Source organism: Entelurus aequoreus, linkage group LG03 (genome assembly GCF_033978785.1).
Source record: "Entelurus aequoreus isolate RoL-2023_Sb linkage group LG03, RoL_Eaeq_v1.1, whole genome shotgun sequence".
Classification (NCBI taxonomy): Eukaryota; Metazoa; Chordata; class Actinopteri; order Syngnathiformes; family Syngnathidae; genus Entelurus; species Entelurus aequoreus.
The window spans coordinates 5,874,585-5,898,831 of NC_084733.1; the positions used below are offsets into that span (position 1 = coordinate 5,874,585).

Sequence of the window (24,247 nt, forward strand, 5' to 3'; positions counted from 1 at the left end):
TTCTTTCGTGGCGGGCCGCCACAAATAAATGAATGTGTGGGAATCACTGTGATATTACGGAGCGTAGATGGTGAAATCCCTAAATTCCTTGCAATAACTGGTTGAGAAATGTTGTTCTTAAACAATTTGCTCAGGCATTTGTTGACAAAGCCATCCTTGTTTGTGAACGACTGAGCATTTCATGGAAGCTACTTTTATACCCAATCATGGCACCCACCTGTTCCCAATTAGCCTGTTCACCTGTGGGATGTTCCAAAATAAGTCTTTGATGAGCACTCCTCAACTTTCAAACCGTTGAGCGCCTCTTCTCTCCTAGCAAACAAGTGAAGTAGATCAACAGATGCCGGTGACACGTCCTACTTTTAGAACATTGTCCAAACATATTTGAAATATCTGTTCCTTATTTCCAGCCACATCAACAAGCGGACCACATACTTCGATCCCCGCCAAGTGTTCACCGTGGAGGACGTGATGATAAAGCCCAAGCGCTACGATGGAAACTCGAGCGCTTTGGAAATCCTACAAGGTCGCGACCTCTCTGACAAGGTGGTCCTGATAACTGGCGGCAACTCTGGCATTGGTGAGTTCCTTTTTAGATGTTCAGTGGTACCTTGGTTTTCATAGGCCCCGGTTTTGGTAGGAGTCACTTTCATTTCTGGTTTCAGTTTTAGTAAGTGTCTGTGCTTTTAAAAACTGTTTTTTTTTATTGTTTACAGCTCTAAAACAGAGCCAAATTAAGTTGTAGCATAGAGTAATAGTCCCATTAAAGCCAACAAAAGGCCTTAGAGTCTTTTTTTTCCAGAGTGTCACGTAACACACCACACTATTGTGGTGTCCTCACTATTGTGGTGTCCACGCTATTGTGGTGTCCACACTTTTTGACTTGTTGGCCGTATTGGGCTAAAAGCCGACTGCATGTAAAGTAACAATATATATTTATACATATATAGTGTGTGTGTGTACATACACACACACACACACACACACACACACAGGACAACCCTTTATTTATATATATATATATATGTATATATATATATATATATATATATATATATATATATATATATATATATATATATATATATATATATATATATATATACATACACACTACCGTTCAAAAGTTTGGGGTCAACCAAACAATTTTGTGGAATAGCCTTCATTTCTAAGAACAAGAATAGACTGTCGAGTTTCAGATGAAAGTTCTCTTTTTCTGGCCATTTTGAGCGTTTAATTGACCCCACAAATGTGATGCTCCAGAAACTCAATCTGCTCAAAGGAAGGTCAGTTTTGTAGCTTCTGTAACGAGCTAAACTGTTTTCAGATGTGTGAACATGATTGCACAAGGGTTTTCTAATCATCAATTAGCCTTCTGAGCCAATGAGCAAACACATTGTACCATTAGAACACTGGAGTGATAGTTGCTGGAAATGGGCCTCTATATACCTATGTAGATATTGCACCAAAAACCAGACATTTGCAGCTAGAATAGTCATTTACCACATTAGCAATGTATAGAGTGTGTTTCTTTCAAGTTAAGACTAGTTTAAAGTTATCTTCATTGAAAAGTACAGTGCTTTTCCTTCAAAAATAAGGACATTTCAATGTGACCCCAAACTTTTGAATGGTAGTGTATATATATACTTTTAGTGTGGGGACAAGTGTCTCCAATATTGTGCACACCTGTCTCCATCTAAAAACAGCAGTGCACTCTTAAACGCTAAAAATTAAACGTGAACCAAGTGCTCGGCTCTGTTTACTCCGAGGGGAAATCTCAATAGCAAAGTCCATGGAGTTGGGTTCTGCCATGTTTTTTCAAGCCAAACACATCAATTCACTTTGCCAATTATTTAAAAGTCTGCTTTTTGTCAGGCTGCAGATTTAGATTGAAGTTACAGTAAGTAAATCAACATTTTTTAAAAATAAATTACGTGATGGGAGTCAGTGCATCATTCATTGCAATGACGGAAGAGTGAAAGTGGTAGAAATTGTGGCGATAATACTCCCTGACTTTTTTTAAATCTACCCCTTGTTCATGCTTATATTCTTGTTCCCTTTTTTATTCATTTTTTAAAAATGATTAGGAGCATAAATGTCCTGAATGAGCTGAATTGGTTGGTGTTGGAATTGTTTAAATCGGTCAAGAAATGTTGAAGTAGTAACAGTTTTTAAATTGAGAAATAGTATTACGGAATTTCGGGAAAGCCGGGAATTTTTCAAGTTCTTAAACCAACTTGGTTTTTTGTCCTGACTAAGGAATGTTTTGACAGTGGAAAGGTTGAAATGAGTTGAAAAATGTGAAAGGAGTCATAGCACTAAAAAAAGTTGGAAATAGTTTTAGAAAAAAACAGGAATTCCTGGAAATTTGTTGAACTTGGAAAAATGGTTGTTTGAACGCGCAGGATGAATTGAATGTGTTGAAGTTGGAACGGTTTGAATCGGATAAAAAATGTGGGAGTTGTGGAACTTTGAAAAATGTCCCATTCTTTTCAATGGGAATTTCCTGGAAATTTGTGAATTTCGGGAAAAGAGGGATTTTTTTCTGCTAAAAAAAATGTGAAAGAGTTGAAATGGTTGGTGTCAGAATTTTTCAAATCGCTCAAGAAATGTTGAAGTAGTAACATGTTGAATTGAGAAATGGTATTACGGAATTCCTGGAATTTCGGGAAAACCAGGAATTTTTCCAGTTAGAAAAAACAACTTAGTTTTTTGTCCTGGTTAAGAGGAATGTTTTGACGGTGGAACGCTTGAAATGGGTTGAAAAATGTGAAAGGAGTCATCAAACTAAATTTTTTTTTTAATAGTGTTAGAAAAAAACAGGGATTCCTGGAAATTTGTTGAACTTGGAAAAATGGTTGTTTGAATGTGTAGGATGAATTGAACGTGATGAAGTTGGAACGGTTTGAATCGGATAAAAAATGTGGGAGTTGTGGAAGTTTGAAAAATGTCTCATTCTTTTCAATGGGAATTTCATGGAAATTTGTGAATTTCGGGAAAAGGGGGATTTTTTTCTGAAAATGCTAAAAAAAAATGTGAATGAGTTGAAATGGTTGGTGTCAGAATTTTTCTAATCGCTCGAGAAATGTTGAAGTAGTAACATGTTGAATTGAGAAATGGTATTACGGAATTCCTGGAATTTCGGGAAAACCAGGAATTTTTCCAGTTAGAAAAAACAACTTTGTTTCTTGGTCCTGATTAAGAGGAATGTTTTGACGGTGGAACGCTTGAAATGGGTTGAAAAATGTGAAAGGAGTCATCAAACTAAATTTTTTTTTGAATAGTGTTAGAAAAAAACAGGGATTCCTGGAAATTTGTTGAACTTGGAAAAATGGTTGTTTGAATGTGTAGGATGAATTGAATGTGTTGAAGTTGGAACGGTTTGAATTGGATAAAAAATGTGGGAGTTGTGGAACTTTGAAAAATGTCTCATTCTTTTCAATGGGAATTTCATGGAAATTTGTGAATTTCAGGAAAAGAGGGATTTTTTTCTGAAAATGCTAAAAAAAATGTGAATGAGTTGAAATGGTTGGTGTCAGAATTTTTCAAATCGCTCGAGAAATGTTGAAGTACTAACATGTTGAATTGAGAAATGGTATTACGGAATTCCTGGAATTTCGGGAAAACCAGGAATTTTTCCAGTTAGAAAAAACAACTTTGTTTCTTGGTCCTGATTAAGAGGAATGTTTTGACGGTGGAACGCTTGAAATGGGTTGAAAAATGTGAAAGGAGTCCTCAAACTAAATTTTTTTTTGAATAGTGTTAGAAAAAAACAGGGATTCCTGGAAATTTGTTGAACTTGGAAAAATGGTTGTTTGAATGTGTAGGATGAATTGAATGTGTTGAAGTTGGAACGGTTTGAATTGGATAAAAAATGTGGGAGTTGTGGAACTTTGAAAAATGTCTCATTCTTTTCAATGGGAATTTCATGGAAATTTGTGAATTTCGGGAAAAGAGGGATTTTTTTCTGAAAATGTTAAAAAAATATGAATGAGTTGAAATGGTTGGTGTCAGAATTTTTCAAATCGCTCGAGAAATGTTGAAGTAGTAACATGTTGAATTGAGAAATGGTGTTACGGAATTCCTGGAATTTCGGGAAAACCAGGAATTTTTCCAGTTAAAAAAAACAACTTTGTTTTTTGTCCTGATTAAGGGGAATGTTTTGACGGTGGAACGGTTGAAGTGGGTTGAAAAATGTGGGAGGAGTAGTCTCCAGAAAAAATGGTGGAAATAGCAGGAATTCGGGAAAATCCTGGAATTTTTTTGAACTTGGAAAAAGGTAAGTTTAAATTTCCAGAATTGTGGAATGGTTTGAATAGGTTGAAAAATGTGGAAATGGTGGAAGTTTGAAAAATGGCCAATTCATTTTGAATGGGGAAAAATGTCCCGGAAAACCTGGAATTCTGGGAATTTGAAGTGAAGTGAATTATATTTATATAGCGCTTTTCTCTAGTGACTCAAAGCGCTTTACATAGTGAAACCCAATATCTCAATCAATCAATGTCAATCAATCAATCAATGTTTATTTATATAGCCCTAAATCACAAGTGTCTCAAAGGGCTGCACAAGCCACGACATCCTCGGTTCAGAGTCGTGGGTCTAGCATAATATTGTGAAAATCCAGTCCATAGTGGATCTAACATAATATTGTGAAAATCCAGTCCATAGTGGATCTAACATAATAGTGTGAGAGTCCAGTCCATAGTGGATCTAACATAATAGTGAGAGTCCAGTCCATAGTGGATCTAACATAATAGTGAGAGTCCAGTCCATAGTGGATCTAACATAATAGTGTGAGAGTCCAGTCCATAGTGGATCTAACATAATAGTGTGAGAGTCCAGTCCATAGTGGATCTAACATAATAGTGTGAGAGTCCAGTCCATAGTGGATGTAACATAATAGTGAGAGTCCAGTCCATAGTGGATCTAACATAATAGTGAGAGTCCAGTCCATAGTGGATCTAACATAATAGTGTGAGAGTCCAGTCCATAGTGGATCTAACATAATAGTGAGAGTCCAGTCCATAGTGGATCTAACATAATAGTGAGAGTCCAGTCCATAGTGGATCTAACATAATAGTGTGAGAGTCCAGTCCATAGTGGATCTAACATAATAGTGTGAGAGTCCAGTCCATAGTGGATGTAACATAATAGTGAGAGTCCAGTCCATAGTGGATCTAACATAATAGTGAGAGTCCAGTCCATAGTGGATCTAACATAATAGTGTGAGAGTCCAGTCCATAGTGGATCTAACATAATAGTGTGAGAGTCCAGTCCATAGTGGATCTGCTTGCATGTTCGAAATAAACTCAAACTCAAACTCAAACTCAAACATAATAGTGTGAGAGTCCAGTCCATAGTGGATCTAACATAATAGTGAGAGTCCAGTCCATAGTGGATCTAACATAATAGTGAGAGTCCAGTCCATAGTGGATCTAACATAATAGTGTGAGAGTCCAGTCCATAGTGGATCCAACATAATAGTGTGAGAGTCCAGTCCATAGTGGATCTAACATAATATTGTGAGAGTCCAGTCCATAGTGGATCTAACATAATATTGTGAGAGTCCAGTCCATAGTGGATCCAACATAATAGTGTGAGAGTCCAGTCCATAGTGGGGCCAGCAGGAGACCATCCCGAGCGGAGACAGGTCAGCAGCACAGAGATGTCCCCAACCGATGCACAGGCGAGCGGTCCACCCCGGGTCTCGACTCTGGACAGCCAGCACTTCATCCATGGCCACCGAACCTGTGCCCCCCATATCTAAGTGACATTGAAACCAGTGTGGGTGGCACTGGGAGCAGGTGGGTCAAGTGTCTTGCCCAAGGACACAACGGCAGTGACTAGGATGGCGAAAGCAGGAATCGAACCTGGAACCCTCAAGTTTCTGGCACGGCCGCTCTACCAACCGATCTATACCGCCCCAATTAGTCAAGGGAAAGCCCGCAATCCCTAAATAAGCTGAACAGTTTGAAGTTGGAATGCTTTGAATGGGATGAAAAATGTGCAAGGTAGAGCACGCCAACATCTGGAGAAGAAGAAGAATAAACAGATGGATTTTGGTGTAGAAAACATGTGTGAATGCTTTGGAACATTCACACAAGAATTGCATTCAAGAGTGAGATGACTAAATCAGCATCAACAAGGTTGAGATCCCCTTGTGTGGTTGTGATTCCATGAGGACACCACTAGGTGTCAGTGTGGTATTGAAACCAGCAAACATTGATCAGCATTAGTCTGCACAATGTGAGAGCCAGACTCCACAAATCACCGCTTAATACTGAACATGATTGTAGTGAACTTCATTAGCTGGCTGGAATTGGATGTCATTGTTAAGCGTAATGAATGGTGTCCTCCTCAAGTACGACTCCCCATAAAAGTCACCGTTTCTCAACTAACAGTTGTCAGCCATCTGCTCAGACCTCGCACTTTATTCCACATGCATCACCACAGCTCGGGGGAAATCAAATAAACATAAAGTGCTTAATTGTCTTTATATTCAAATTCTTGCTACAAAAGGAATGTTGCAGGGCTCTAATTGCCGTATGTACATTATGAGATGGAGCACTATAGTAGATTTACGGCTGCCTGGGGACCTTGACGAACAATGAAGCTTCACAGCTTAATTGCCTCCCTATCCTTGATGTTTATCCATACCCAGACTCTTATTAGGAAAATATATGAAACTGTCTTTTGCCTATTTTGAATGTTCCCGCTACTAACAGGAACTGCTTAAACCATTGTTCACTGAGGGCCACATGGCAGTTATGTTTGGCCCCAGAGGTGAATACTATTATTACACCATTTTTTAATGCATTTTTTAATGCATTTTATTAGATTTTTTTTTATTTAATGTCCAAAAAATATGGTAAATTGCAATAATTTCACCTCAAAATGTAGTGTATTAATGTAAATGGAAAAACAGTGCTGCTGTTTTTTTATATAAAAAAAGGCAGCTGCCAGAATTTCTGTAAAATTTACATTTGTTTTTTTTACTGTAAATAAAACAAAAAAACCCAACAAATTTTACAGTAAAATGTTGGCGCCTGAGCTGCCAGTTTTTTGTTTTTTTTAACCAAAAATCAACAACTGTAGATTTTTGGGTGTATTACTGTAAATGTTCCCGCTACTAACAGGAACTGCTTAAACCATTGTTCACTGAGGGCCACATGGCAGTTATGTTTGGCCACAGAGGGACGATTCTAACAGTGAATACTATTATTACACAATTTTTTAATGCATTTTATTAGATTTGTATTTATTTTATTATTTTTATTTTTATTTTTATTTTTATTTTTATTTTTATTTTTATTTTCATTTTCATTTTCATTTTCATTTTCATTTTCATTTTCATTTTTATTTTTATTTTTATTTTTATTTTAAAATTTAATTTAATTTTTTATTTGTATTTTTATTTGTATTTTTATTTGTATTTTTATTTTAATTTTTTAATTTTTTAATTTTTTAATTTTAATTTTTATTGTAATTTTAATTTTATTTTTAATTTTAATTTTAATTTTTTAATTTTTAATTTAATTTTATTTTATTTTTTATTTTATTTTATTTTATTTTATTTTATTTTATTTTATTTTATTTTATTTTTTAAAAATGTTTTATTTATCTAATGTAAAAAAAAAAAAATCTGCGTTGAGGTGGCGACTTGTCCAGGGTGAGATAGGCTCCAGCGACCCCAAAAGGGACAAGCGGTAGAAAATGGATGGATGGATGTCAAAAAAATATGGTAAATTGCAATAATTTCACCTCAAAATGTAGTGTGTGTAAATGGAAAAACACTACTGCTGTTTTTATTTTAAAAAAAGGCAGCTCAGCTGCCAGAATTTCTGTAAAATTTACATTTGTTTTTTTACTGTAAATAAAAACAAAAAACTGCAATTTTACAGTAAAATGTTGGCGCCTGAGCTGCCATTTTTTTTTGTTTTTACCATTAATCAACAACTGTAGATTTTTGGGTGTATTACTGTAAATGCCTAAACGGCACCAGTTTACTACAGTAAAAAAAGGTACTGTTTTTTTTTTAATTTAGGGAAAAATGCTGTACAAACCACTGTAAATTTCACAATTTGACCATGAAATCTATTGCTACTTTTACATTGCACAATTTAATGGATAACTTGCTTTGAAATCATTATTATCAGTATTTATTTCTATTTAAAACATGGTTTAAAATGTTTGATCGTATATTTTTGCATAATTAGACAATATTTAAAGTTAACATAATTTGTGATTACATGGAGTACGTATATTTCTTTTTTCCCTCCCAAAATAGAAAGAATTAATACATTTAGTAAGAAAAGTTACAGCACTTTATTGATATTTACAGGCTTTCCAGGGCCACATAAAATGAAGTGGGTTTGACACCTGTGGGTTTAACGAATCTAATCAGGTTTAAAGAAATGAACAAAGACACATTAACACACCCAGGCATTCATTTGTTTGCACTTGTTGAATAAACTATACTTTTTATTAAAAAACAACAAAAAATAAAGTTGGTGTGTGTATTAAAAGCTGGTGTAGAGGCAGAAAAATGAGAGATAAAAGGCCAAATTAACCTTTAAAGTGTTTGTTGTTGTAAGGTTAAGTCTAGTTTAAATTGATTTTCTACAACATGACCCGAAACAGCTATTACAAGTTTATACACTTAAGATATATAAAAAAGAAGAGAAAGAAGATGAAATCCTCAAATCACTTGATCTAGAGATTAAAACTATATCGAATGTCACATGACACCTTAAATCACAGGTGTCAAAGTCAAGGCCAGATGTGGCCCGCAAACACCTGGAAATGATATGTGTCAATAAAGTACTTCATATTTTCTTACTAAATGTCATGCGTTTTTTTCTATTTGACATAAAAAATATATATGTACTGCTTGAAATTGCATACCTTTTAAACTTTAATAGTATCCAACATTGCAACAAATATTACAGTATATTATCAGACTTTCCAAACATTTTTTTGTATAGATAAAAATACTTAACTTTAAAGCAAACCACCCATCAAATTCATAAAAATGACAAAACATTTTACTAAATTGAAAAAAACTACTACTGTTTTTTTTTGCATTAAAATTGTGTTGACTGAGCTGCCAGTTTCTGACTGTAAAGTCTTGTTTTTAACGGTGTATTACTGTAAATGGAAAAGCGGTACATTTGTTTTTTATGGTAGAAAAACTGGCAGCTAAGTTGCCAGAATAAAAAAAATAACTTGTAAATTTTTTGTTAAGAGTGTCATTGAACAATTTGTTCCCCTATTAACTCCGCCAAGAAGTTATGTAATTGTTGCCATTGTTACAGTCTGTGTTTAATGTTGTTGGTCTGAAGCCCGAGATGAGGCAAAGTTCAGGTAAAAAAGTAGTGCAGAAGGGAAGTGCACAGAAAAAAAAAACATGCAACCAGGCACAGGGAAAGCAATGCAACACGTTTAGGTACTAAGTAACTGGCAAAAGAGGCCTATTGATTGACAACGAGGGACAGCTGTGTCGTCTGATTGCCAATCAGGAAACAGGCGAAACAGCGCTCGGACCAGACAGGAAGTGGTGACAAACAAGAAGTGGAAAAAATAAGCGCACTGACCAGAAAATAATACGAAAAAGAATAATTATCAGTTACACAAAGTGTTCAGCTCTTCAACACAGATTGGTCCGATCTGGTCTTTGACTTAGATTGTTACGATCTGGTCTTCAACACAGATTGGTCCGATCTGGTCTTTGACTCAGATTGGTCCGATCTAGTCTTTGACTCAGATTGGTCCGATCTGGTCTTTGACTCAGATTGGTCCGATCTGGTCTTCGACTCAGATTGGTCCGATCTGGTCTTCGACTCAGATTGGTCCGATCTGGTCTTCGACTCAGATTGGTCCGATCTGGTCTTCGACTCAGATTGGTCCGATCTGGTCTAGGGAAAGCAATGCAACACGTTTAGGTACTAAGTAACTGGCATAAGAGGCCTATTGATTGACAACGAGGGACAGCTGTGTCGTCTGATTGCCAATCAGGAAACAGGCGAAACAGCGCTCGGGCCAGACAGGAAGTCAAAATCAATTAAGCTGCCATATTTTTCCCTAAAAACCCCCCAAAAAACAGTGGTACCGTTTTTTTATGTACTGTAAAATATTGTAAAAAATAAAAAAACAACACTATTTTACACAAAAATTTGGTAAATGTAAATATTTTACTGTAAAATGGACAGTCTACTTAAAACAATGTATATAATGAATAATTCCTACATAACTGTTATGTGTCCCTAAACTGCCAGATTGTTCCCTAAACCCCCCCCAAAAACAGTGGTATTGTTTTTTTTATTAACTGTAAAATATTGTAAAAAATAAAAAAACAACACTATTTTACACTAACATTTGGTAAATGTAAATATTTTACTGTAAAATGGACAGTCTACTTAAAACAATGTATATAATTAATAATTCCTACATAACTGTTGTGTCCCTAAACTGCCAGATTTTTCCCTAAACCCCCCCCAAAAAACAGTGCTATTGTTTTTTTAATTTACTGTAAAATATTGTAAAAAATTTAAAACCCCCCCACTATTTTACACAAAAAAATTGTAAATGTCAGTATTTTACTGTAAAATGGACAGTCTACTTAAAACAATGTATATAATTAATAATTCCTACATAACTGTTGTGTCCCTAAACTGCCAGATTTTTCCCTAAAAACCCCCCAAAAAACAGTTGTATTGTTTTTTTATTTACTGTAAAATATTGTAAAAAATAGAAAAACAACACATTTTACACAAAAATTTGGTAAATGTAAATATTTTACTGTAAAATGGACAGTCTACTTAAAACAATGTATATAATTAATAATTCCTACATAACTGTTGTGTGTCCCTAAACTGCCAGATTTTTCCCTAAACCCCCCCCCAAAAAACAGTGGTATTGTTTTTTTAATTTACTGTAAAATATTGTAAAAAATTTAAAACCCCCCCACTATTTTACACAAATTTTTTGTAAATGTCAGTATTTTACTGTGAAATGGACAGTCTAATTAAAACAATGTATATAATTAATAATTCCTACATAACTGTTATGTGTCCCTAAGCTGCCAGATTTTTCCCTAAAAAACCCCCAAAAAACAGTGGTACCGTTTTTTTATTTACTGTAAAATATTGTAAAAAATAAAAAAACAACACTATTTTACACAAAAATTTGGTAAATGTAAATATTTTACTGTAAAATGGACAGTCTACTTAAAACAATGTATATAATTAATAATTCCTACATAACTGTTATGTGTCCCTAAACTGCCAGATTTTTCCCTAAACCCCCTCCAAAAAACAGAGGTATTGGTTTTTTATTTACTGTAAAATATTGTAAAAAATAAACACTATTTTACACAAAAATTTGGCAAATGTAAATATTTTACTGTAAAATGGACAGTGTACTTAAAACGATGTATATAATTAATAATCCCTATATATCTGTTGTGTCCCTTAGCTGCCAGATTTTTCCCTAAAAAAACCCCCAAAAACAGTGGTATTGTTTTTTTATTTACTGTAAAATATTGTAAAAAATAAACACTATTTTACACAAAAATTTGGTAAATGTAAATATTTTACTGTAAAATGGACAGTCTACTTAAAACAATGTATATAATTAATAATTCCTACATAACTGTTATGTGTCCCTAAACTGCCAGATTTTTCCCTAAACCCCCTCCCCCCAAAAAACCAGTGGTATTGTTTTTTTAAATTTACTGTAAAATATTGTAAAAAATTTAAAACCCCCCCACTATTTTACACAAAAAATTTGTAAATGTCAGTATTTTACTGTAAAATGGACAGTCTACTTAAAACAATGTATATAATTAATAATTCCTACATAACTGTTATGTGTCCCTAAGCTGCCAGATTTTTCCCTAAAAAAACCCCAAAAAACAGTGGTACCGTTTTTTTATTTACTGTAAAATATTGTAAAAAAATAAAACAACACTATTTTACACACAAATTTGGTAAATGTAAAAATTTTACTGTAAAATGGATAGTCTACTTAAGACAATGTATATAATTAATAATTCCTATATAACTGTTGTGTCCCTTAGCTGCCAGATTTTTCCCTAAAAAACCCCCAAAAAACAGTGGTATTGTTTTTTTATTTACTGTAAAATATTGTAAAAAATAAACACTATTTTACACAAAAATTTGGGAAATGTAAATATTTTACTGTAAAATGGACAGTCTACTTAAAACAATGTATATAATTAATAATTCCTACATAACTGTTATGTGTCCCTAAACTGCCAGATTTTTCCCTAAACCCCCCCCTCCCAAAAAAACAGTGGTATTGTTTTTTTTAATTTACTGTAAAATATTGTAAAAAATTTAAAACCCCCCCACTATTTTACACAAAAAATTTGTAAATGTCAGTATTTTACTGTAAAATGGACAGTCTACTTAAAACAATGTATATAATTAATAATTCCTACATAACTGTTATGTGTCCCTAAGCTGCCAGATTTTTCCCTAAAAAACCCCCAAAAAACAGTGGTACCGTTTTTTTATTTACTGTAAAATATTGTAAAAAATAAAAAAACAACACTATTTTACACAAAAATTTGGTAAATGTAAATATTTTACTGTAAAATGGACAGTCTACTTAAAACAATGTATATAATTAATAATTCCTACATAACTGTTATGTGTCCCTAAACTGCCAGATTTTTCCCTAAACCCCCTCCAAAAAACAGAGGTATTGTTTTTTTATTTACTGTAAAATATTGTAAAAAATAAACACTATTTTACACAAAAATTTGGCAAATGTAAATATTTTACTGTAAAATGGACAGTCTACTTAAAACGATGTATATAATTGATAATCCCTATACATCTGTTGTGTCCCTTAGCTGCCAGATTTTTCCCTAAAAAAACCCCCAAAAACAGTGGTATTGTTTTTTTATTTACTGTAAAATATTGTAAAAAATAAACACTATTTTACACAAAAATTTGGTAAATGTAAATATTTTACTGTAAAATGGACAGTCTACTTAAAACAATGTATATAATTAATAATTCCTACATAACTGCCATGCGGCCCTCCACCTTCACATCCCCGACTTAAGCTACCTTTAGTTATTTTGTTATCTTATTGACTTTTTGTTTGTCATATTTCCCAGCAAAATGTCGAGGTGAATAATTAGGAGTGGATATTTTTCACCAGCAGAGGGCAGTAGAGGTCCACCATGCTGTTGCCACTCAGCCCTATGGTCCCCAAATGTTCCAGTTTTGCTTTTAAAAAACACAATTAGAAGCACACTCTGCGTTGGAACATTTTTCTTGTGATGCATTGATTGTGTGAATAATCGTCTCTGAATGGAATCAAGCGAGGGCTTTCTCTCGGGAGAATTGTCGGGAGACATTTTAAATACTTCTTCTCGCCACATTAACACAACCTTTGTTTTACTCCCGCCCGTATTAAATATGCAGCACCTCATCATTAACAATACTCTTATAGTAATTGCTTCTACTTTGACATTCCACCAGTGAAATGTGGTTATGCCAATTGGCTGCAGCCACTTAGCATTTTAATGGCATCAATAGTGTTTTAATCCAAGTGTCAGGGCTATTTGCATTTTTCTTGACGACGTATTTCTGCACATGTGACATTTTTATTAGTCTTATTTCATTAGCACCTTTACTTCTTCATGCACGTGACCAGCAAGGGAGGTTTATTTATGTGTGAAACGTCAGATTGCTGGGACACGTTTGTGTCGGCGAGGCGATTCGTCGTCGTCGTCGTCCTGCTTTGCCATGCAAATGAAAAAAGTGTTTTTAATGGAAACGAATGATCGGACTTTGTTTGCTGGACCTCTAAAGGTGCTTGTGGCTCCTCAATGGTTCCTAAGTGGCTTTGACCCAGGCCCGGGCCTCCTATCCATCCCCATTACAGACTCTAATTCCCCTCCTATCAGCTAACTCGCAGGTTATTTGCCGGCCGTGGGACACTTGTCCTTAAAGGGCCAGAAAAAACATTTTCTACTGCAAGTAATCTGTCATGCTTTGTGCTCTGTGCACCTTCCCATGACTACACTGTAAACTACTACTCTTTAAACATGGCCACCAATCACCTGTCAACTTCTTCTTTTCTAATATGATATCGGCACTAATCTTACATTCATCATTTTATTACTTTGCAGTCATTTTGTTGGATTCAACAACACTAACCATCTGGAATGGCAGTGTGCTGTCTTTAAATTGAAGTGGAGCGGTAATTGTTATTTTGGTGACACCTAGTGGCCCCAATAATTCATGAATTTAAGTTCACGATTCACTAAATTGAATGATGCGGACACGTTTGTTACTGGACACTTTTCTAATCTGTAAGTAATTTGCAACTATAATTATTCGATACATTATTATGTAGACAAATGTGGTGTTTTAGTTTCAATTAAGGACACGTAAGTCGAGCTTGTGTGCTTAGCTGTTGTGTAGCGGATAGCTCATAGTAGCCTAAAGCCTTCTATGTTTACATTTTGTAAAGGGCTTGACTAAAATACATGGAAAGACCAACCGTGTGTTCATTGGAGGACATTTACATGTTAACTGTAACACTTTTATTTAATTTAATTTTGAAATTTAAATTACATATTGAATTTTATCTAATTTGTAGTTTTCAGCGATTTATTTTTTATTTGGTAATTTTCTGAAACATGTATTTATTAAAGAGCAGTGTGTGCATATGTGTGTGTGTATGTATATGTATGTGTCTATATATGTATATATATATATATATATATATATATATATATATATATATATATGTATATATATATATGTATATGTATATATATATATATATATATATATATATATATATATATATACGTGTATATATATATATATATATATATATATATATATATATATATATATATATATATATATACGTATATATATATATATATATATGTGTATATATATATATATATATATATATATATACACTGTATGTGTATATATATGTATGTATATATATATATATATATATATATATATATATATATATATATATATATATATATATATATATATATATATATTATTATATGTATAAATATATACACATATATATACACATATATATATATATACACATATATATATATATATATATATATGTATATATGTATATATGTATATATGTATATATATATATATATGTATATATATATATATATGTATATGTATATATATATATATATATATATATATATATATATATATATATATATATATATATATATATATATATATATATATATGTGTATATATATATATATATATATGTGTATATATATATATATATATATATATATATATATATATATATATATATGTGTATATATATATATATATATATGTGTATATATATATATATGTGTATATATATGGGTTCATTTTATTTGGCCCCGGAAAGCCAGGAAGTAATATGTATCAATAAAGTACTGTAGCTTTTCTTACTAAATGTATTATTTCTTTCTATTTTGGGAGAAAAAAAACTGCACTCATGTAATCACAAATTATGTTAACTTAAATATTGTCTAATTATGCAAAAATATATGATCAAACATTCAAACTAGTGATGTCCGATAATGGCTTTTTGCCGATATCCGATATTCCGATATTGTCCAACTCTTTAATTACCGATACCGATACCGATATCAACCGATATATGCAGTCGTGGAATTAACACATTATTATGCCTAATTTGGACAACCATGTATGGTGAAGATAAGGTACTTTTAAAAAAAAATAATAAAATAAGATAACTAAATTAAAAACATTTTCTTGAATAAAAAAGAAAGTAAAACAATATAAAAACAGTTACATAGAAACTAGTAATGAATGAAAATGAGTAAAATTAACTGTTAAAGGTTAGTACTATTAGTGGAGCAGCAGCACGCACAATCATGTGTGCTTACGGACTGTATCCCTTGCACACTGTATTGATATATATTGATATATAATGTAGGAACCAGAATATTGATAAAAGAAAGAAATGGGGGGAGGGAGGTTTTTTGGGTTGGTGCACTAATTGTAAGTGTATCTTGTGTTTTTTATGTTGATTTAATAAAAAAAACAACCAAAAAAACAAAAAAAACCCGATACAGATAATAAAAAAACCGATACCGATAATTTCCGATATTACATTTTAACGCATTTATCGGACATCCCTAATTCAAACTAACAATAATGATTTCAAAGCATCCATCACATTGTGCAATGTAAAAGTAGCAATAGATTTCATGGTCAAATTGTGACATTTGCTGTGCTTTTTACAGCATTTTTCTCTAAATGAAAAAAAAAAACAGTACTTTTTTTTTACTGTAATAAACTGTGGTGCCGTTTTGGCATTTACAGCAATACACCAAAAAATCAACACTTTTTGATTTGCGGTAAAAACAAACTGGCAGCCCAGGTGCCAAAATGTTACTGTAAAATTGCATTTTTTTTAATTTACAGTAAAAAAAAGTACATTTTACAGTAAAATTCTGGCAACTGAGCTGCCTTTTTTTTTTTTTTTTTACCATAAAAACATCAGTACTATTTTTCCATTTACAGTAATATACACTACATTTTGAGGTGACATTATTGCAACTTACCATATTTTGGTTTACATTTTAGTTTAAATAATGTTGATAAATGCATTAAAAAATAATAATAATAGTATTGACTGTTAGAAGCGGCCCTCTGGGGCCAGCCATAACTGCCATGTGGCCCTCAGTGATAACCACTTGGACACCTCTGCCTTATATTCACCACATAAAAAGTGAAGATATATTAAAAATGTATTTCATTTCTTATTTACTTCAGTCATATTGCAGTCTGCACATATCTTTTATGTGTGACTGCCATCATATTGCAGTCTGCACGTATCTCTTATGTGTGACTGCCACCATATCGCAGTCTGCACGTATCTCTTATGTGTGACTGCCATCATATTGCAGTCTGCACGTATCTCTTATGTGTGACTGCCATCATATCGCAGTCTGCACGTATCTCTTATGTGTGACTGCCATCATATTGCAGTCTGCACGTATCTCTTATGTGTGACTGCCATCATATTGCAGTCTGCACGTATCTCTTATGTGTGACTGCCATCATATTGCAGTCTACACGTATCTCTTATGTGTGACTGCCATCATATTGCAGTCTACACGTATCTCTTTTGTGTGACTGCCATCCTATTGCAGTCTGCACGTATCTCTTTTGTGTGACTGCCATCATATTGCAGTCTGCACGTATCTCTTATGTGTGACTGCCATCATATTGCAGTCTGCACGTATCTCTTATGTGTGACTGCCATCATATCGCAGTCTGCACGTATCTCTTATGTGTGACTGCCATCATATCGATTTCTGCACGTATCTCTTGTGTGTGACTGCCATCATATTGCAGTCTGCATGTATCTCTTATGTGTGACTGCCATCATATTGCAGTCTGCACGTATCTCTTATGTGTGACTGCCATCATATTGCAGTCTGCACGTATCTGTTATGTGTGACTGCCATCATATTGCAGTCTACACGTATCTCTTATGTGTGACTGCCATCATATTGCAGTCTGCACGTATCTCTTATTGGTGACTGCCATCATATTGCAGTCTACACGTATCTCTTATGTGTGACTGCCATCATATTGCAGTCTGCACGTATCTCTTATGTGTGACTGCCACCATATCGCAGTCTGCACGTATCTCTTATGTGTGACTGCCATCATATTGCAGTCTGCACGTATCTCTTATGTGTGACTGCCATCATATCGCAGTCTGCACGTATCTCTTATGTGTGACTGCCATCATATTGCAGTCTGCACGTATCTCTTATGTGTGACTGCCATCATATTGCAGTCTGCACGTATCTCTTATGTGTGACTGCCATCATATTGCAGTCTACACGTATCTCTTATGTGTGACTGCCATCATATTGCAGTCTACACGTATCTCTTTTGTGTGACTGCCATCCTATTGCAGTCTGCACGTATCTCTTTTGTGTGACTGCCATCATATTGCAGTCTGCACGTATCTCTTATGTGTGACTGCCATCATATTGCAGTCTGCACGTATCTCTTATGTGTGACTGCCATCATATCGCAGTCTGCACGTATCTCTTATGTGTGACTGCCATCATATCGATTTCTGCACGTATCTCTTGTGTGTGACTGCCATCATATTGCAGTCTGCATGTATCTCTTATGTGTGACTGCCATCATATTGCAGTCTGCACGTATCTCTTATGTGTGACTGCCATCATATTGCAGTCTGCACGTATCTGTTATGTGTGACTGCCATCATATTGCAGTCTACACGTATCTCTTATGTGTGACTGCCATCATATTGCAGTCTGCACGTATCTCTTATTGGTGACTGCCATCATATTGCAGTCTGCACGTATCTCTTATGTGTGACTGCCATCATATTGCAGTCTGCACGTATCTGTTATGTGTGACTGCCATCATATTGCAGTCTACACGTATCTCTTATGTGTGACTGCCATCATATTGCAGTCTGCACGTATCTTTTGTGTGACTGCCATCATATTGCAGTCTACACGTATCTCTTATGTGTGACTGCCATCATATTGCAGTCTACACGTATCTTTTGTGTGACTGCCATCATATTGCAGTCTGCCCGTATCTCTTATTGGTGACTGCCATCATATTGTAGTCTACACGTATCTCTTATGTGTGACTGCCATCATATTGCAGTCTACACGTATCTCTTATGTGTGACTGCCATCATATTGCAGTCTGCACGTATCTTTTGTGTGACTGCCATCATATTGCAGTCTGCACGTATCTCTTATTGGTGACTGCCATCATATTGCAGTCTGTACGTATCTCTTATGTGTGACTGCCATCATATTGCAGTCTGCACGTATCTGTTATGTGTGACTGCCATCATATTGCAGTCTACACGTATCTCTTATGTGTGACTGCCATCATATTGCAGTCTACACGTATCTCTTATGTGTGACTGCCATCATATTGCAGTCTGCACGTATCTCTTATGTGTGACTGCCATCTACTGGTCACACTTATCACTACACCATGTACCAAATAAAATGTATTCGAGGTCGGTAAGCCCAACCAGAATTATTCCGTACATTAGGCGCACCGGGTTATAAGGCGCACTGTCGAGTTTTGAGGGTAAAGAAATGATTTTAAGTGCGCCTTATGGTTCGAAAATGACTGGTTCATGTTGTAATCAGCAAAAGGACTGCACAATTTTCCTATAATAAACTTTGTGTCATCTCCTATTTGATAGAGGTGCACCTGTTGGGGAGCTCCAAACAGGACCTCCCTAAAGTCTAAATACAGCATGGATTAGGGTTAGGGTAGGATAGGGTTAGCCCCAACCCTAACCAACTCTCTTTCTTTATGCCTAACCCTAACCCCAACCCTAGCCCCAACCCTAACCAACTCTCTTTCTTTATGCCTAACCCTAACCCCAACCCTAGCCCTAACCCTAACCAACTCTTTTTCTTTATGCCTAACTCCAACCCTAACCCCAACCCCAAACCCAAACCTAACCCTAACCCTTTGCTTCCACGGCAGGCGGGTGCAGGCCTCAGGAAGTCTGTAACGTGTCCACTTTTAGGCACGTTATTGACGGGAGACCAACATTGTTTGTGTTGATCCCAGCGCTGCGTCGGAGGGGATTATGCTCTCCCCCTCTCTGGATGGAGAGATCTCTAAGCATATTCAGAGTGTGCACGTTAAAACCCTCGCCCGGCTTTGTGGCTGATCATTAGATTGAGGCAGATTTGTTAAGCATAACTGCCATTAAATTGGCTGCAAAGCTGCCGTATTTACTGCACTGCTGTTTATGAATAAGGACCCCCCCCCCCCCTGGAAGAAGCCGTGCGTTAAAGCAGAGGGGAATAATGCATTATTCATAGCGGGGAGGAAGTAGATGGATAAAAAGATGTTCCCGGCGAGAGTGGCATGTCTGCGTCTTATTCTCTGCGTCCTGGAGCATCTCAGAGTGGCTTAGATGACACCCACACTTATCTGCCCTCATATCCACCGTGTGTGTGTGTGTGTGTGTGTGTGTGTGTGTGTGTGTGTGTGTGTGTGTGTGTTCTTGTATTTCTCCCCTTCTTGAGACACGAAAAAGGAAAAGTATCTTCCATTTGAGGAGGTGTGAACAAGTGATGACATAAATCATGGTCCCAATAACATTGCAACTAATAGACAGTGTCTCATTTGCACCCCTGCTGGTCAAAATGAAGGTGGTCCCAAAAAGGAGGGATTTAAATCTCTGGTCAACATATGAAATAACAAGTGTGTGTAAAAATTTGAAATGCACCCCCTTTGGCCAAAATTAATTGAAAAAAATAAAAATATGTATATAGAGGCATACTGTAATAATTTGAAGTAAATAATTAAGATTAAAAAACAATAAAAAAAAAAAAGCGGTCTTTTTCTCACAATGTGTCGATTTATTTCTTATAAAATTGGGAACAATTTCTTAAAATCTTTCTGTTTCTGTAATATTGCAATATTTTCTCGTAAAATTACTTTTTTATGTAAAATTATTACTTTTAATGCAAAATGATGAAATTTGTCATATAAAATTCTGACTTTTATCACAATATTGCCAATTTTTTTTGTTTTTCTTCTAAAGTAGTGACATTTTTTGAGTAAAATGATGACTTGTCATAATTTTTCCAAGTAAAATTCCGATTATTATTATAATATTACCAACATTTTAAAGTTTTCTTATAAAATTATGACTTTTGTCGAGTAAAATTACGATTCTTTTCAAAAAAATTCCTGAATTATAAACTTTTTCTTATAAAATTGTGACTTTTGCTGAGTGAATTTACAACTCTTTTCATGAAATTGCCAACATTTTAAGCTTTTCTTTTAAAATTGCGACTTTTATTGAGTTAAATTCCAACTTTCATCATAATATTGCGCAAACGTTCAGTTTTTCTTGTAAAATTTTGACTAGCGTTGAGTAAAACAACGACTTTTATTATAATACTGCCAAAATTCTACATTTTTCTTGTGAAATTGTGACCTTTTTTCCTGTGAAATTCCAACTCATTTTTCACAACAAGCTTTTTTATATTTGCATAGTATGTATATATTATTAATGTTGTAAATACACATCTTTATATATCTAGAAAGGGTGGTCCTAAAGTGGTCAGAGGTCTCAAGAAGGTAACAAATACAAGAGTGTGTGTGTGTGTGTTGTATTTCTCCCCTTCTTGAGACACCAAGAAGGAAAAGTATCTTCCATATGAGGAGGTGTGAACAAGTGATGACATAAATCATGGTCCCAATAACATTGCAACTAATAGACAGTGTCTCATTTGCACCCCTGCTGGTCAAAATGAGGGTGGTCCCAAAAAGGAGGGATTTTTCACTATGACTGTGTGTCGCTTTTTAAAAGTGCTCCCCCTCTGGTCAACATATGAAATAACAAGTGTGTGTAAAAATTTGAAGTGCTCCCCCTGTGGTCAGCATATGAAATAACGAGTGTGTTTAAAACTTTGAAGTGCTCCCCCTGTGGTCAACATATGAAATAACAAGTGTGTGTAAGAAATTGAAATGCCCCCTTTGGCCAAAATTAATAAAAAAAAAACCACAAAGAAAACATGTATATAGAGACATACTGTAATAACTTGAAGTAAATAATGAAGATTTAAAAAAACAATTACAAAAAAACAAATAAAAAGCCGTCTTTTTCTCACAATGTGTCGATTTTTTTCTTCTAAAATTGGGAACAATTTCTTCTTTCTGTTTCTGTAATAATGCAATATTTTCTCGTAAAATTACTTTATGTAACATTTTTGCTTTTTTAATGCAAAATGGTGACATTTGTTATATAAAATTCTGACCTTTATCACAATATTGCCAATTTTTTTGTTTTTTTTTCTAAAATAGTGAAATTTTTTGAGTAAAATTATGACTTTTGTGATATAATTTTTCCAAGTAAAATTCCGATGATTATAATATTGCCAACATTTTAAAGTTTTCTTATAAAATTGTGACTTTTACGAGTAAAATTACAATTCTTTTCAAAACATTTCCAAAATTGTGACTTTTGTTGAGTGAAATTACGACTCTTTTCCATAATTTTAGGCTTTTCATGTAAAATTGCGACTGTTATTGAGATAAATTCCAACTTTGATCATAAAATTGCACAAATGTTAAGTTTTTTTTGTAAAATTTTGACTAGCGTTGAGTAAAACAACGACTTTTATTATAATACTGCCATCATTCTACGTTTTTCTTGTGAAATTGCAATTCATTTTTCACAAGATTTTTTATATTTGCATAGTATGTATATATTATTAATGTTGTAAATACACATCTTTATATATCTAGAAAGGCTGGTCTTAAAGTGGTCAGAGGTTTCAAGAAGGTAACAAATACAAGAGTGTGTGTGTGTGTTCTTGTATTTGTCCCTTTCTTGAGACATGAAGAAGGAAAAGTATCTTCCATATGAGGAGGTGTGAACAAGTGATGACATAAATCATGGTCCCAATAACATCTAATAGACAATGTCTCATTTGCACCCCTGCTGGTCAAAATGAGGGTGGTCCCAAAAAGGAGGGATTTAAATCTCTGGTCAACATATGAAATAAAAAGTGTGTGTAAAAATTTGAAGTGCTCCCCCTGTGGTCAACATATGAAATAACAAGTGTCTGTAAAAATTTGAAATGCACCCCCTTTGGCCAAAATTAATTGAAAAAAATAAAAATAAATATGTATATAGAGACATACTGTAATAATTTGAAGTAAATAATGAAGATTAAAAAACAATAATAAAAAAAAAGCGGTCTTTTTCTCACAATGTGTCGATTTATTTCTTATAAAATTGGGAACAATTTCTTATATTCTTTCTGTTTCTGTAATATTGCTAGTAAAATTCCGATTATTATTATAATATTGCCAACATTTTAAAGTTTTCTTATAAAATTATGACTCTTGTCGAGTAAAACTACGATTCTTTTCAAAAAAATTCCTACATTTTAAACTTTTTCTTATAAAATTGTGACTTGTCGAGTGAATTTACGACTCTTTTCATGAAATTGCCAACATTTTAAGCTTTTCTTTTAAAATTGCGACTTTTATTGAGTTAAATTCCAACTTTCATGATAATATTGCGCAAACGTTCAGTTTTTCTTGTAAAATTTTGACTAGCGTTGAGTAAAATGACGACTTTTATTATAAAACTGCCAAAAATTATTTTTTCTTGTGAAATTCCAATTCATTTTTCACAAGATTTTTTATATTTGCATAGTATGTATATATTATTAAAGGCCTACTGAAATGAATTTTTTTTATTTAAACGGGGATAGCAGATCTATTCTATGTGTCATACTTGATCATTTCGCGATATTGCCATATTTTTGCTGAAAGGATTTAGTATAGAACAACGACGATAAAGATTGCAACTTTTGGTATCTGATAAAAAAAAGGCTTGCACCTACCGGAAGTAGCGTGACGTAGTCAGTTGAACATATACGCAAAGTTCCCTATTGTTTACAATGATGGCCGCATGAAGTGAGAGAGATTCGGACCGAGAAAGCGACAATTTCCCCATTAATTTGAGCGAGGATGAAAGATTTGTGGATGAGTAAAGTGCAAGTGAAGGACTAGTGGGGAGTTGAAGCTATTCAGATAGGGAAGATGCTGTGAGAGCCGGGGGTGACCTGATATTCAGCTGGGAATGACTACAACAGTAAATAAACACAAGACATATATATACTCTATTAGCCACAACACAACCAGGCTTATATTTAATATGCCACAAATTAATCCTGCATAAAAACACCTGCGTGTTTGTTATGCTAGCTCCTAGCTCCTCTGCTAGCTCCTAGCTCCATAGAACACGCCAATACAATTCAAACACCTGATCAACACACACAATCACTCAGCCCAAAAGACCGTTTACCTAACCCAAGGTTCATAAAGCTTATATATTTTTAAAAAGTTACGTACGTGACGCGCACATACGGTCAAGTTATCGAATGTTTAGCAGCCAAGGCTGCATACTCACGGTACCTGATATTCAGCTGGGAATGACTACAACAGTAAATAAACACAAGACATATATATACTCTATTAGCCACAACACAACCAGGCTTATATTTAATATGCCACAAATTAATCCTGCATAATAACACCTGCGTGTTTGTTATGCTAGCTCCTAGCTCCTCTGCTAGCTCCTAGCTCCATAGAACACGCCAATACAATTC

At 34.2% G+C, this 24,247-nt stretch overlaps 1 protein-coding gene across 3 annotated transcripts in view; it reads left to right on the forward strand.

Annotated features, from left to right (window-relative positions):
- The window catches only part of wwox (WW domain containing oxidoreductase), a 1,010,123-nt gene that overhangs the window by 14,713 nt on the left and 971,163 nt on the right, over positions 1 to 24,247 (forward strand). For all 3 annotated transcript variants that reach the window (XM_062041005.1, XM_062041004.1, XM_062041006.1), the window contains exon 4: positions 411 to 580. In XM_062041005.1, the coding sequence (XP_061896989.1) occupies positions 411 to 580 (170 nt within the window). The remainder of the gene's footprint in view (positions 1 to 410; positions 581 to 24,247) is intronic.